This window comes from Papaver somniferum, chromosome 5 (genome assembly GCF_003573695.1).
Source record: "Papaver somniferum cultivar HN1 chromosome 5, ASM357369v1, whole genome shotgun sequence".
NCBI classification, from domain to species: domain Eukaryota; kingdom Viridiplantae; phylum Streptophyta; class Magnoliopsida; order Ranunculales; family Papaveraceae; genus Papaver; species Papaver somniferum.
Window position 1 is genome coordinate 132,384,014 of NC_039362.1, and position 16,147 is coordinate 132,400,160.

Genomic DNA, 16,147 nt, shown 5'->3' on the forward strand with positions numbered 1-16,147 from the left:
AAAGTCAATTTTTTTGTAGCTGTGTCAGTTATTGTTTGATTCTGTGTACCACTCTTCGTCTTCGGTATCTAGCTACCCAACAAGGCCCTCAATCACAAGACTCGCAACAAAGTCTGCATCCCAGGTCATTAAATTCGCCGGTTAGTGCCCCAGTAATATGTTATTTGATTGTTTTAGTACGATATATGTTGCCTTATAATCAATCCATAATATGTGGATATCTTTATGTTTCAATACCAGGGAGCCGGTTCCGTTTGTCATCTAAATGCTCAGGTAAATTCTGAAACTTGTTGCATCTTGCTATTGGCCTTGAGGATTCACCAAGTCGGGATCGTTCCAAATTACATGATTTGGGTGTTAGTTGATTGTTCTTTGTATCTTGCAGCATGGGACTGCGGGAACTTGGTTATGCTGAATCACAGGTTTCAGCCAATTCAGGTGTTGCCCTGCTCGTTTTCACCAGGTGTACTATGTTAACTTATTGGTGTCAGTATGATGGAAATATTAGCGAATGTCTTCTAGTTTCAAGACTTTTAGTTTCTTTGTTCTTTACCCTCCACCTAAAACCAAAATGGAAACAGTAGAAGACTGATGGTTTACTTTATCGCAGGGCCTTCAGGAGAGCAAGAGCATAACTTAGAACAGAAGTGATTCGGAAGCAAGATGCTAGCTAAAGCTTGTGTACTTGACGAGAGAAGATTGATGCCACATGCATGAAATGAGTGGTACACAATGGTTAATGTGGCGGAATGTATGGTAGAGAATGCATGCTAACAAGAGCAGAAGTCTTGAGGAGTGGAAGCTGTGATGTGCACTTCAAGTTCAAACTTCTTTGCGGCTCATATCATTAGGATATTCTTATTCTAGTAAATTTCAATGATTAAGCTTCTCGGATGCAGTTGTTTAAATCGACACCCATTTTAATTGTTCTTTCACTCTGTAACGAGGTAAAAATGGTGTTCTGAGTTTAGTTCATCCATGAAAAACTTGAGAAAACTAACCAAATAATCCACCTTAAGTCATGATGGGCTTCCCCTAAAGTCACTTGTGCCGGCAAATGCGTCTGCAAAAGTTGGCGGTACGTTGTTGATCGATTTACACCCACAATGTCAAAATGTCTCTTGATATGGTAATAGTAAAAAAAGAAAAGAAAAAAGACCGGGTTTGAATCGGTTTCCTCTACCCGTTTTGTTTGTTTAAGATGAGTATAAATACGAAAGCCAGCCGCTGAAAGAGGACCCTAGGGTTTGAGGATCACTTGGTTCTTCTACTGGTAAGACTCTCTCTCTCCCTCCCTCAATCTCGGTCGGCTGTTTTTATCTTAGAATCAGAGTGATTTTTCCGTGTAACTGTTTTGTTTCTTACAAGTTTTGGGTGCAGGAGGATATCTGTAGAGGTGAAATACCTGCTGCTTCTTTCAGATCTATACTTGAATTTTGTGGAACGATGAAGTTAAGGAGGTATTCATTCTTCTTATGATCTGCTTTTGAATTCATAATAATATCAATTGTTGTATGTATGATCCAGTTTAAAGGGACCAGACCTTAAGTTGTTTTTTAATTATTACTATTATTATTTTATTTTATTTTATTTTGGGTTAACGGAGTATTACACACTTATACTCATCTTAAACCAAGCTCAAAGCTACATAATATTTTATATTTCTCTGTTCTGTCTCTGTATTAGGCTACAGATTTCTTTTTTAATTTGTGTTTTTTTTTAATTTGTGTTTTTTAATTTGTGTTTTTATATTTCTCTGTTCTGTCTCTGTATTAGGCTCATGTGGTATTTCTTTTACATAAAAATGAAGGAAAATTTTGTTTGACATTACACATTTAAGCATGTATGTTGGACCATTTTATACGAGGCAGACCCTTTCAAGACCCAGATGGCAGATATAGTATAATATTGTGTTATGTCTTCATGATTTATATAACAAAGTCATTTGAATTGATCATATGTGGTGTCTGTCCAACAATTGCTCATTAGTCTCTTCTTATCTTTTCTTCTTCAGCGACTATGTTTACGAATATCGTCCCACTGTAGAAGAAGAAGAAGAAAAAGAATTGGTTGCAATGGCTGTTGATGCCGCTTATGGTGTTTGGGAGTCAGTTAAACGCCCTGCATCTTCATATGATGTTGCTGCTGTTACCCCCGGTCTCAATGTCAATAAAGAAAAATCTCTTGAACAAGAAACAGAAGATGATGCCCGCTCTACTACGAGTACCATAGAATCAGATCACACGGAAGAAGAATATCCAAGTGAAAACGAAGACTTTGAGGACTTTTACGACGAAGATGAGAAAATGGAAGAGAGCAAACAAGTAGTTACTCTACCACCAATGAAGAAAGAGATCGATGAAGAAGTAGAATCAATTGTGAGTAGTAATACAAACTCGGTTGATTTTTTTTCGATGCTATTATAAACATGATATCCCAAACTTTATATATATATCTTTCCAGTATATTTCTAGATGATGTAATGACGGTAAAGAGGTTTGCAGGTTGAGGACTCGGATAGTGACGACTGGGATAGTGACGACTCGGGGTGTGGGGTCGACAGGGTACTGCCAGACAAGAATGATTGGGTTGCTTCATGGAACACAGAAGATCCCCGAAAGCATAAAACTTGGATTGATGTGTATGCTTATTTCAGAAAGGAACAAGGCGATGGAGGATATGGTGTTATTCTACGCAGTATGGGCGGGAAGCCAATCGTTGCATCAGCCAAGCACTCAGGAGAAGGAAAATCTTTTTTTTATCAAGTATTGTTGGGAATAAAGGCTGGTCTGGTACTTGCTGACACAAATGGGATTTCTGATCGATCTGTCCGGTGCAATTCGATTAAAGTTCCAGATCTCGTTTTGAATGCACGTCGCTGCCGTGATGATAATTGCAAAGAGGCAAATAAAGTTGAAAAGATTTGCAAGTGGTGTCTGAGTTATCTTGACTTGTATGTGGGTTCCAATATGGAGGTGTTGCCTCTTGTCCAGGATCTTAAACGCCAAAAAATCCTACCTATTGCAGAATCTCCAAGGGTTTGTAATGAAGCTGCGCATTATCTGGCAAAAATGGCAAAGAATAAGAGACTTGTGGGTGAGATTAAACCAGATGCTTTTCCACAAAATCTAAAAGATATTCTTTGGGAAGATGTTAGTCGTTCCTTTAGCTACTGGTGCTAAAGAAGATACGAGAATGTTTATTTATGTAGATGAAGACCTACTGGTGCTGTATTTTATCAACTCTTATATTTTCTTGGGATTTTATGATTAATTTTCAAGTTATTATGAATTTTGGCTTTGTGACTATACGTAATGCCCTTCGAATAAAGGAAAAAGAAAAGGATAAAGCAAGGTACATGGATGGAATGATTGTTTAAGCCTTTAATTGGGGCAATGTTAAAAGATTATGCCTTCTTATAAGTGCCTCCTTATATGCCTTTCTCTATCTATCTCAAGCTCGTTATATGCATAAGAGAGTTGTTTATCCACAATTTCTTTAGGAAGTTGTACTAAAAAGAATCGTAGGCGCGTCATATATCATTGGCTTTCTTCCGTTCAACTGTCCATCATTGAGATTGAGATAGAAAATCTTCTTCTAACCAAATAAGCTTTAATGAAGCAAATGTCATAGCTCAGAAGATGTTCTCTTCACCAATGGACGGTGAGATGGAGTTCCGAGAAAAGAAGAAAAACATTACATGTTACGGATGCGGGAAGCCTGATCACCAAACTCCATCAGTAACTATATCGGTACCAATAAAGAGTGATGTTAAATTTCAGAGTATAATAGTACACTTACCCTATGTTTGTTTACTCCTGACTCATCTGAGTCGTCTGGATCTGAGTCATCTGGATCTGAGTGAAATCACCTGACTCATCTGGATCTGACTCGATATGTTTGTTTTGAGTCAGATCTGACTCATCCGACTCAAAAAAATGTGAGTCAGTGGTTTGGTCCCGTGAGTCAGGGGTATTTTGTTACCTGACTCAAATGGGTCCGAGTCATGGATTATGTCTGAGTCATAGGTCGAGTCAGATCTGACTCAAAATGCAAAACAAACGGTCTGCTGACTCGGCCCGAGTCAGAGGTTGACTCAGATCCAGACACCGAGTCAGCTGCAAACAAACAAGATGTTACTCTATGATCCTAGATTAAAAAAAACGCCCAAGGCGCAAAGATCTGAACATTTTTTTAGGCGAAGGGCTTGGTGAATCACCTAGCGCCTGAAACAACATAGGACCTACTTACTGTACTATTAAAATGTGTGCTTATTACATGGATGTTCATTCAAAACAACAGCGGACATGAGAGCTATAAGTCGATCACCATTTATGGTATTTCGATCAACATCGGTGTCAAACACTATACCTAAATCGGCTGATTCTTCTAATACTGCATTCGACCTTATCTTCGGGATTAGGGATATACATTCCATCTGGTTCAAAGACCCAAATGTATTTGTCTAAAACATCCCATGTAAAAAAAACCCTCCTGAACCATTCCCAGCAGGTCTCATGCAACATAGTTTTGAATAATGTACAATGACGAGATTATCCCTACCAGTGTTTGTTGTTTCTGATCAAGGTTTTATATTCTATGTTGTATGCTCAGCAGGAAATTGCTGTGCGAAATATGAAAAATGTCTTGAATGTGTTAGGTGTGGAAGACCCAGCAGAGATGTCGATTGTGGATAAGCAGTCCATGAGAAGCGGGAAGGCTACCCAAAGTGTTTTTCAGTTTAAGGAAACTAAGAAGCTGTGTGATGCGAACGACAACATAGCTCTTTTTATCTTGAACAATCATCAACAAAAGTGAAAAATTTCCCGACGTTTCTGGAGTTGAAAAATACAATTTGGGTCGATGATGAACAGACAATGACATCACGGGACAAATGAGCACCCCCGCAGCAGAACGGAATATCGCACATCTCTCCACACTGAGCTTGTAGTAAGAACCTTACTATAGAGCTTTAGGAAGAAGCAATGCAGTGTTCTTGCCACGTGGTTGCCGCCATGGCCAGGTCCCGGAAAAATCTCCATTTTTACTTAATGCATTCGGGTCTAGCTACCATCTGCCCAAGTTTTTCATTCCAAACCGATTGAAGACCAGCAATTTCAACAACATCATCCACATATAATAAGAAGATTGTTATTGGGGCGTCACACTCCATTAGAGGGACGTCACCTAATAAGATAAAAACGGGTCACCCATAAGTAATATTAAAAACCCCTTATCTCAAATAATTTTGTAATGACCAAACAACCCTTGTTTAGATAATTTTAATTTAGTTTGATTATTATCTAATCTAATTAGATTAAGAAGATGAATTTAATCTAAGAGGTGGATGATTTGATAGATGGTAGAGAGGGTTTAACACAAAGTGATGATGAATCTCCACCAATTGAAGAAATAAATCAACAAAGTGAAGAACCAATGGTTGAAAATCAACATGTACACCTCTAAACTATCTCTCATGGATTCAATTTCACTCAAAACTAGCTTAAGTACGTAAAAAATTTCAGATTTTTAGACTTTCATGGCAAATTACGTCTGGGTTGGGCTTCGTTTCCAACCGTAATTCAATTTTACGCCTGGGTTTGGAAGAACTCCAAACCGTAACTGGTTTCCAATAAGACAAAAAATTGAATTACGTCTGGGTTCCCCAACCCAATGATAGACGCATTTATGTGTCTAATATAGCTCAATTGTATATAGTGTTAGCGCTCGATTTTGTACTTATTTGGTTATTTTATTTATTTGTAGGTGGTTTTAGAAGAATAAGGATTTGCGGCGAAATTGGCTGAAAATGCGGCGTTTGGACCTCCGTTGATAGAGTACCGGAAGTACCCCAGAAATACCCCGGAGGAACCCCGAAAAAAAGTGCGGAAAATGCCCCAGAGGACACTTGTTATACGGACCCTCGATTTTGGATACGGGGTAACCTAATTACTAAGGGGTGACCCTTTTCTAGGCATGTGCTAAAGGGACACCGAGACTGGATAGGGGGAGGTCAGTTTCCTTCCCAAATTCAAAACAGAATTTTGGCGGGAAACTGGTTTCATGCATGCTATCACTGGCAGATTTTCAACTCGATTTTTGGACGAGTTTTATGGAGATTCAACCTCTGTTTTTCGTTGGGCTGGACTTGTTACTTCATAACAGGGCTGGTAGAGGTGATTTGAAGGGCCAGAATTGGCTGGATAAGCCGTGAAAGGGGAAGAGAGCTAAACAGGGAAGAAGTCGGATATTGGGTCCTGTTTGAGTCGAATTTGGAGTCCCAGCGTGACTAGAGTGCAGATATACATTCATATAGATTCTAATATATCTAACTAAGAGTTTGGGATAAGTTGGGAACTCACAGAAGCCTCGTAAGAAGACTTGGGAAGAAATTATCGTCACCTGCTGCCAAAGAAAAAAAAGAGATAAACCAAAAGATTTCGTGAAGATTTGGTGGTCCTGTTGTGTATAAAAGAGGTTGCCGCAAGTCATAGAAAAAAAATAAAAACCCTAGGGAGAAGTTTAGAGCACTGCAGATCCGAGAAATCAAAGTTGCAGGAAACCAGTTCGCTGCTGCTGCTGCCATTAACAAAGCTCGAAGAACACGAAGAAAACACCACCAGAAGCAGTCGTTTTCTGTTGCGTCAGAGGCAGTCTTATTTTCTCGCCTCAACTGCAGCAGCTTGTGTCGTTGTTTACAGCAGGAGCGAAGTATCGTTGTTTACAGACGCTTTCTGTGAGTCTTATACTTCCTGTTTTAGTATTTCTTCATCTTTTAATCAACTTTTGAGCTGTAATCATGAATCTTGAGCAAGTGATTAATATTAGGAGCTAAACCCCTTAGCCAAGGCAACGGAGGAAGCCATTGTTTCATGAAAAATGGTATAATTCTATTTTATTTATTTATTGCAATTATTTTATATGATTATTTGCATAGAACTTAAAAGAATAATTGATTTTTATTGAGTTGTTGTGAATTATTTTGATGGAGCATGCTTGGTTTTAAAACTTTTGATGTTTCATGCTTGGTGATTACAACTATTACTTCAAAAATCTATTAGAGGCAAAATATAAGATCACTTTAAAAGAAAGAATTGCATGAATATTGATTAGAATTTATCTCTTAATTGGTCATTGGTGGAATCCTGAGCCTTGGTATTTTTTTATTATCTTTGAAACTACTTAATTTACTTTTCAAAAATCCTTCGCAAGTTCGAGAGAACGACAGTTTCTTTTTAGATATATTTTTTTTAGGGTTTGTTTATTTTTCTTTATTAAAAAAAGAGAGAGAGAGAATTGTATTAGGGTTTGCTATTTTTGTAATTTTTTTTATTTATTTATTATTTTCTTTTTTTTCTTTTTGGACACTTGGACATTGGACATTATTATTTTTAAACCCTAAGGAAGGGTTGGTTTAAATACAAACTGTGTGCAGGGAAGGACGGTGATTACGATATCACCTCGGCCCCTCGGGTTCGTACATAACATAAGACTTGTGGCCCGAGTCGACTTCAGCGGTTATTCGCCCGTCTGGTACGGGAGGTAAGTTTTTCGAAACACCCGCGAATCCCCTGTCAGCGGGTTTACTGTATTCCTTAAGGTGAATATATATGCTGAGGACTTGAATACGGTTGCTTTTAATTCCTAGTAAAGGGCAAGGACTGGCCATACAAGATAAGGGTTCGGATTTCATCACCGTTCTCTTCTTGCCCGCCTTAGGAACACGAAACAAAACGCGAACCTAAGCCTAAAATTTTGATTATTATAAATTGTAAGACAAAATTTTCAAATTTGCTGGTATTGATTTTTGTTTTTTTGTTTTGTTTTGTTTCTGCAGGTACTTGAGTGCGGAATCGTAGTCCACTCGGTGGTGATAGGGATTTCTTTGGGAGCTTCAAGCAATGTCTGTAGCATAAAACCTCTTGTTGTTGCTTGTGTTTCCACCAAATGTTTGAAGGCATGGGTCTTGGTGGTTGCATTCTCCAGGTAATGCTGTTGCATAAACCTTAAATGTACCCATTGAATTGCTCCAGCGTATGCTGCAAATATAACTGATTGTGAATTTCTGATGTGCAGGCTGAATACACATTGTTGAAGAAATCTCTAATGGCCTTTTTCTTTGCGACAACAACACCATTAGGGATTCTTGTTGGGCTCTTGATATCGAAATCTTACAAAGAAAGTAGTCCTCATGCTTTGATCACTGAAGGACTTTTAAACGGTGCATCAGCGGGGCTCTTGATTTATATGGCATTGGTAGACCTACTAGCAGCAGATTTTAAAATTAAAATTAGATAATAATCAAACTAAATATCATTGATATGTACTGCGAAAAATCAAATGTGTAAGAGATATTAGTAGTAATTGGGTTTCTTCATTATCAAATGTGTGATATCTGCTAAGTTTCCAATGGTACATGTCAATATGTACTAGGTTTTCACTCCTTACATATGAAATGTATTATTTTTTCACTGTGTACATATCAATATGTACTACTGATAAGTACTAGATTTTTACTAAGTACATATTGATGCAATACTTATAAATATGTACTGGATAAACCCTTATAGTATGTGTTTATAAGAGCAGAATCACATGTACCACCATTTTCAGGTGAAGAATGATGTCGTGTTGTGGGGACAATTGATGAACATGATATAATTTTTAATAAAAATGAGGATAGATAGTGAGAATATTATTCCCAAGACCAGGAAGCTTGCTGGGGAACCCTCATTGCCGGTTACAAGTACAATTTTTGGATCCAAAGAAGAACTAGGTTTCACAAGAGGAATTATAATGAAGATGCAACAGAAGATCTATACTTGTCATTATACCAGACATTTCCATAGAAGGTCTCAAGGTTGCGAACTATCATTGAAAAAACGAAGACTAGAGTTTCTGTTGAAGAACTATGTTTATTTTCCCTAGATACTAGTAGAACTTAAAGAAACTTTTGCTAATATTAAGATTTTAGTTCTTTCGAATTGTTTTTCATAATATTTTGGTACACAGACGTTTTCAACACTACAAGACAAGTGTAGGTATCTCCGTGTACTGAAAACTAGTTGACATTAGATTTTAGTTATGTATTAATTTTGTTGCGAGTACCTAATAAATATCGATATGTACTAGAAGTATTTTATTGTATAAGAAAAATAGTTTGGTGCTTGTATACACTGTTTCAAAAAAAAGTGCAGTATGTCTTCATTCAGTTTTATATCTGCAGTGTTGTATCATTGTTCAATATTATTAATTTGATTATATTAATATTTTGGCAGTACATATATCTGTGTACTATAAAACTTGGCGCGGATAAAAAAACTAAAACTCAGGATCATATTAGTACAAAAGGATCTGCAAAACAAAATTTGAATGTATTTCAATACTTCTCATAATAATATAACATACTAGTCTAAACTAAAAAAAAAAAGAGAATGAAGCCTAAAATACTTGCAGTACATATCTCCATGTAGTGTAAACCTAGTGTGCAAAAGAAAATTCTGCCAAAAACTATGTAACTTAGCCAGAGTATCAGACCCTTTCAATTTTATGAGATAATTCCTCCACTCCGTCTCTCAACCTTGGTGCCTGCAAGTATCTTAACCTCAACTGCAAGTATGCCGCCATAGTTTGTTTTATTTTCATCCACATCCCGTCGCCAGCTTCCAAAGATGCAATCAAGAATCAATACTTAATCATTAGGAATTTAAAAGAGTTATTATTGAATCTTGGACATAATTACATTAATAAATGTACTATAAGAAAAACAGAAAAAGTAAAATTAGAAAACATCCAACATCAGTATATAAAGTAGAAAAATATTCAGCTTGAATACGCAGTATGTTTTTACAAGGTACATACAGCTGTTGGACCACCGATATTATGCTTTGTCAGGTCCATCACTATTTCAATTAATAAGCATAAAACAGTAATTAGAAAGGTTGAAAAAAATCGTTTTAAGAAAAAGAAAAATATAATACTTATATATGGGAATTCTTCATCCAAATCAGAATTAGCAGCTTTGGCTTTTTCATGTCATTGTCTACTTGATTTAACAAAAATATAATAGTGCAAATCAGTAGCATAAACTAATAAGCTGGGAAATCACAACTTGGGTGTCTGCACATGAGCATAGATCTTACCATTTAACATGTAATTGAAAACAAAAGGTTTTCTTCTTTTGTTTGGTTCAGAAGGTCCAATTTAAGGGATTATAACAACAGATATTAAAGGGATTCAACATGCAAATAAACAGAGGATAATTTATCAGAGAATAATAATCTCACAGTTATTGAGAAACGAATGATTACGAGGGGATGTTGCCCCCTCGACCCCCATAAACCAATGGGGAACAATCAGAATATGTACCTATTATTATAAAATATTGTTTCAGACGAGAACAAACTGCTGGATCTAATGCAGGTTAGGAGCAACAAGGTCTACTTGTATTTAAGCATAGATTACATCCTGATATGTACTGTACTAACACATAATGCATGTTACATTTTTGGTATTCAAGAGTGCATAATAATATATAACATCAACGATTTTTTTCCCCTAAGTACATGTTGATATATACTATACGATCATATTCAGTCATAAACTACTGTACATATCGACATGTCCCAATAGTTTTTCCATAAGTACATATTGATATGTACAGTAGGATCATATTTGGACATAAACCAGGCTAGAGGTTTATACAGCACATATCATTATGCATTGCATCAACTAGTCACACTTTCCCTAAGTACATATTTATATGTACCGTATGATCATATTCAAACATGAATTAGGAGTTTATACAGTACATTCACAAAAGCTACATAAATCAAAATAAAAACTGAAAACTCCTAAAGTAATATTAAAAAAAATCACATCTTGCAAAAACTGAAAACCTATTTTTCATTACATATGTATAAACTAGGATTTTACCATGTACATATCAATATCCACCGTTACAATCAACATAAAATTATGTACCCGGTAATACATATCAATATGAACTAATGCTTATTCAATCAATATGAACTAGTAGTATTCAAAAATTGTGTTACTATTAGACAAATATCATACATATTGATATGAAATTGTCCTACATATTGATATGTTGTGTTAAATTACATACAAAACAGATGAAAACATCTAAACGACACACTACATACAGAGATGTATTCTATTGAGTATAGAATATATGAATCACACACTGTAGTGTCAAATTGAATATTTAGTAATACATACCAAACACTACATACTGGTATTTAGTAATAAAGATGGTACTAATACATACCAAACACTACATATTTACCTTTTGCTGCTGGTGAAGGAGTACCGTCGTTTTCATTTGTTTTTGCTGACGGAGGAGTGACAGACTTTGACATACTTCTTGTTGTTGGTGATTTTGAAGCGATTTTTTCCTTGATTTTTGTTGTTGGTGAATCAACGACAATTTTCTTTCTTTTTTTTTGCCGGTGAAGGAGATTCTTCTACAATTACTTATGTAATTGTTCGTTTAATTTCTCGTTTCATAACCATTTTTTTTCAAATTAAAAATTTCTGGAACATATTAGGGTTACTGAAAATGGATATTTTTTAACGTTGAAGAGGATTTTGGTTTGCAATTTTTGGGTCTTGATCGTTTTTAGAGATGATTGAACATGGGTGTTAGTTGATTTTGCCGTTGGTGTTGTTGATTGAGAAGGATGAAGGAGTTGCAGTCGGTTTTTTCTTCAAGGAAGAAGAAGTGGGAGGAGACAGTTTTAACCCACGCATGAATGTTGAGGGTAGGCTAGTAATTTTCTAGGATTTTAAACCTTTTTAGACTAGCGGATAATTGTTCTATCCCGCTGGACTAGACACTAATCCCGGATCGGATTTTTGGCCTAAACAGGAAATTTCTCAAAAAAGAAAAGAAAAAAGACCGGGTTTGAATCGGTTTCCTCTACCCGTTTTGTTTGTTTAAGATGAGTATAAATACGAAAGCCAGCCGCTGAAAGAGGACCCTAGGGTTTGAGGATCACTTGGTTCTTCTACTGGTAAGACTCTCTCTCTCCCTCCCTCAATCTCGGTCGGCTGTTTTTATCTTAGAATCAGAGTGATTTTTCCGTGTAACTGTTTTGTTTCTTACAAGTTTTGGGTGCAGGAGGATATCTGTAGAGGTGAAATACCTGCTGCTTCTTTCAGATCTATACTTGAATTTTGTGGAACGATGAAGTTAAGGAGGTATTCATTCTTCTTATGATCTGCTTTTGAATTCATAATAATATCAATTGTTGTATGTATGATCCAGTTTAAAGGGACCAGACCTTAAGTTGTTTTTTAATTATTACTATTATTATTTTATTTTATTTTATTTTGGGTTAACGGAGTATTACACACTTATACTCATCTTAAACCAAGCTCAAAGCTACATAATATTTTATATTTCTCTGTTCTGTCTCTGTATTAGGCTACAGATTTCTTTTTTAATTTGTGTTTTTTTTTTCTTCCTTCTTTTCTTATGCTGCTGTTTGACTTATCTGAGTTAGATCCTTCAGTAGGCTCATGTGGTATTTCTTTTACATAAAAATGAAGGAAAATTTTGTTTGACATTACACATTTAAGCATGTATGTTGGACCATTTTATACGAGGCAGACCCTTTCAAGACCCAGATGGCAGATATAGTATAATATTGTGTTATGTCTTCATGATTTATATAACAAAGTCATTTGAATTGATCATATGTGGTGTCTGTCCAACAATTGCTCATTAGTCTCTTCTTATCTTTTCTTCTTCAGCGACTATGTTTACGAATATCGTCCCACTGTAGAAGAAGAAGAAGAAAAAGAATTGGTTGCAAGGGCTGTTGATGCTGCTAAAAATGTTTTGAGGTCAGTTCAGTCTTCATATGATGTTGCTGCTGTTACTCCTGGTGTAGATGTCGACCAGTTAATGCCATATGCTTATAAAGAAGAAGAATCTCTTGAACCACAAAGAGATGATGATATCTGCTCTACTTCGAGTACTATAGAATATACTTACCCAGAAGAAGAAGAACCAAGCAAGAATTCTTATGGGGATGATGAAGAAGATGAGGATGATGATGAAGAAGATGAAGATGAGGAAGACAATGAAGAAGATGAGGATGATGATGAAGAAGATGAGGATGATGATGAAGAAGAAGATGAAGATGATGATGATTCCTCGATGTTTTCAGATACCGATTATGGAATGATCCCAGAAGAAAAATCACTGACTGTGAGTAATTATAAATACTCAATTGAATTTTTTTTCCAATATTTTCTGATGCTATTATAAACAAAAATTGAGATGATCATATACGAAACCTTTGCAGCTCCGAACTTTATCCATCTTTTCAGTATATTTATAGATGATCTAATGACAATAAAGAGGTTTGCAGGATGAGGACTCGGAGAGCGACAGCGACAATGGCAATGTTAGCAAGTCTCCTGTTAAACAGCTAAGCAAGGATGACTGGGTTGCTTCGTGGAATGAGGGAGATCCTCAAGAGCATTTGACTTGGATTAATGTGTATGCTTATTATAGAAAGAAGGAAAAAGGCTTAGGAGGATATGGAGGATATGGAGTTATTCTACGCTATGACGACAATGCGAAGCCAGTCGCTGCTTCAGCCAAGTACTCAGCAGATGGAAAATCTTTTCTATATCAAGTGTTGATGGGAATAAAGGCCGGTGTCCAACTTGCTGAGGATCATGAACTTCCTGGTCGTTCTGTCCGATGCAATTCGGTTAGCGTTGAAAGTCTCATTAGGCGTGCTGCATATTACTGCAGTAATGATGAATGCAGAAACTCATATGAGCACGACAAAATTTGCAGGGAGTGTGAGGCTTATCTTAATTGGGTTGTGGGTTGCGATATGGGGTTGTGGCCTCTTGTCCAGGATCTTAAAAGCCAAAAAGAACTAAGTTTGGAAAAATATCCAAAGGCATGTAATGAAGCTGCGCATTATCTGGCAAAAATGGCAAAAGCAAAGCACGAGAAGAAGGGAAAAAGGATTGTTCAGGAGGATGAGGATCTCGGTGAGATTGTACCAGATAAATTTCCAGGAAAGCTAATAGATATTCTTTGGGCAGATGCTTTTCGTGGTATGTCGTACTGCAGGGCGTCATCGGTACCATGGTAAAGAAGATATGAAGAGGACTCTATTGTGTGGTTCTGACGCTCTATTTTGATTAGTAGCCGTGTTTTTATGTTTGAACATCTATTAATATGTTTGAATCTACTGGGGATGTTTTTTGGGATTTATATGATGTTTTTAAGTTACTATGAATTTGGGCGTGGTGAAATATATAATGATCTTTGATATGTCTGAGTTATCAGTTGGACTGTTTTAGACTCTTAACAGAAATAGCCTGGAGGGCTGAATATTGTGAGAAAATATCGAAATGTTAGCATTTGGCGAGACAGACTCTTTTCACTGCTTTCCACCTTCAAGACTATATTACTCGAAAAGTTTCACAACTGATAGGTCTCATAACACTCCTGAATTATTCCCAAATGAGAGATACATCTAAAATTAGAATACCCATGAAGTGGTTATTGTTTTGAAATGGTTATCATTTCGATCTCTTTTAGTTTGGCTACAGATAAAACATCATGATTGTAAAGGGGCGGGTACAATTCCTAGCGGGGGTGGTACCATTTGATATAGGACAAAAAAGTTAAAACCAATTCTGGCTGGTTTTGGGGTCAAACAAACTTCTGAAAAGATGCATATTCAAAAGATCTATGTGCTTTGGTAGTTTTCAAAACCTGAAACAACAACCTACTGCTGGTGCAATCCATCAGATAAACTATCACCTGAGTTTTCTATGTTGCAGGTGTTGCACTCTACATTTTTACAAGACTTCCAAAGAAAAGTCTGAAGTCGCAGCAGCCAAATGCTGGACAACCTCAGCTACCTCAAGCAGAATCGAAGGCACTCTTAATGGCTCTTGAAAAATAAATGGAAGCTCATTGAGACCAAAGATACCACTAAAGACTTACGCTTTCGCATGAATTCGAAGCCAGGGCCAATATCCAAGAGGAATTTTGGGCTGTTTAAAGCAGATGGGTGTGTTGCATATTGTAGGTACACATTTCATCTTCCGCCACGTGTCCACAAGACACACGTGGAGGACATGCGGCAGAGCATCAAGATATGATATCACACGTGGACAGCCAAGAGACGCCCTTGTCAAGATAGCGTCGCCACCCACCAGATCCAACGGTAGAGGATCGAGGAGACAGAAACACTAGAACACTGCGAAGCACTGAGGATAACCCAAGAGTCACTTTATCCTATCCCCAGAAAGATCTAAGATCTACGGCTGGGGATAGTCAGACTGACGCAGACAAGACAGGGGCAGAGGACAGCTGTCTACCGCGGACAGACATCTCAACTACCCGCATTAAATACCCTCAAACAGCATACGTGTCAGTCAGCCTGTGGAAAGCGCAGATAGCACTGCATATTCAAACGGAACACGCAGAGAGAACCGAGAACACGAAGACTCTGCGTAAGCGGCACAAGACACAAGAGGATAAGGTTATAACGGGCTTCAGAAGTGGACCCCACGTAACCATCCTATAAATACCTCTCTCTCCCAAGTGAAGAGGGGGCGAAAAACATTGAGAAGAGAATAAGAGAGAGACAGAGAGAGAGAGAGAAAAAGTGTAAGTGAAGTTTCTCCTGCTACGCAGGCTTATATTGGTCTCAAAGTCATTCGACTATTTCTGTAACCCTCACACATATAATGAAAAACCCAATCCCGGAGACAGAGATCTGAGTGATGAATCATATAAGTTAGTCGTTTCATCTATATTCATGCATTTATACTTTATATGTTCAATTCGATACTTATGGTGTATCATATTCGTACACTTTATATTTCATCCACTATTTATCTTATTGTATGAGCCAAGAACAATGATTGTAGTTGATGAGACGAGGAAGAGTATTAGAACTCTGAGTCAAGGATTCGACATGGCCTATCCATTCCCCTCAAGCGCAGCTTATTTACTGTATTGTCATGAGTCTGCGCGCATTATTTGTGAATGCTGAGATGATACCAGATCTTTGTGTTCACAATCTGGTGCTAGAAACAGGGATTTTCATCCCGGTAAAAGATTTATCTTCTCCTGTGA

General features: G+C 37.0%; 2 protein-coding genes and 1 pseudogene across 4 annotated transcripts; all 3 read left to right on the plus strand.

Annotated features, from left to right (window-relative positions):
- Window positions 1-1,193: 1,193 nt before the first annotated feature.
- LOC113282749 lies at window positions 1,194-3,308 on the plus strand. 2 transcript variants are annotated; one of them, XM_026531814.1, is made up of 4 exons: window positions 1,194-1,273; window positions 1,381-1,460; window positions 2,015-2,378; window positions 2,505-3,308. In XM_026531814.1, the coding sequence occupies exons 2-4, from the start codon at window positions 1,447-1,449 to the stop codon at window positions 3,180-3,182; spliced, it is 1,056 nt and encodes a 351-aa protein (XP_026387599.1). In that variant the 5' UTR covers window positions 1,194-1,273; window positions 1,381-1,446; the 3' UTR covers window positions 3,183-3,308. The 2 variants fall into 2 exon arrangements, with proteins under 2 accessions (XP_026387599.1, XP_026387598.1); XM_026531813.1 differs by having other exon boundaries at window positions 1,201-1,273; window positions 1,369-1,460.
- Window positions 3,309-4,307: 999 nt separating this feature from the next.
- Window positions 4,308-8,298, plus strand: LOC113279615 (annotated as a pseudogene).
- Window positions 8,299-11,955: 3,657 nt separating this feature from the next.
- LOC113282750 (transcription elongation factor SPT5-like) lies at window positions 11,956-14,326 on the plus strand. 2 transcript variants are annotated; one of them, XM_026531816.1, is made up of 4 exons: window positions 11,956-12,035; window positions 12,143-12,222; window positions 12,778-13,237; window positions 13,401-14,326. In XM_026531816.1, exons 2-4 carry the CDS (start codon window positions 12,209-12,211, stop codon window positions 14,142-14,144), a joined length of 1,218 nt encoding a protein of 405 aa, XP_026387601.1. In that variant the 5' UTR covers window positions 11,956-12,035; window positions 12,143-12,208; the 3' UTR covers window positions 14,145-14,326. The 2 variants fall into 2 exon arrangements, with proteins under 2 accessions (XP_026387601.1, XP_026387600.1); XM_026531815.1 differs by having other exon boundaries at window positions 11,963-12,035; window positions 12,131-12,222.
- Window positions 14,327-16,147: the final 1,821 nt, after the last annotated feature.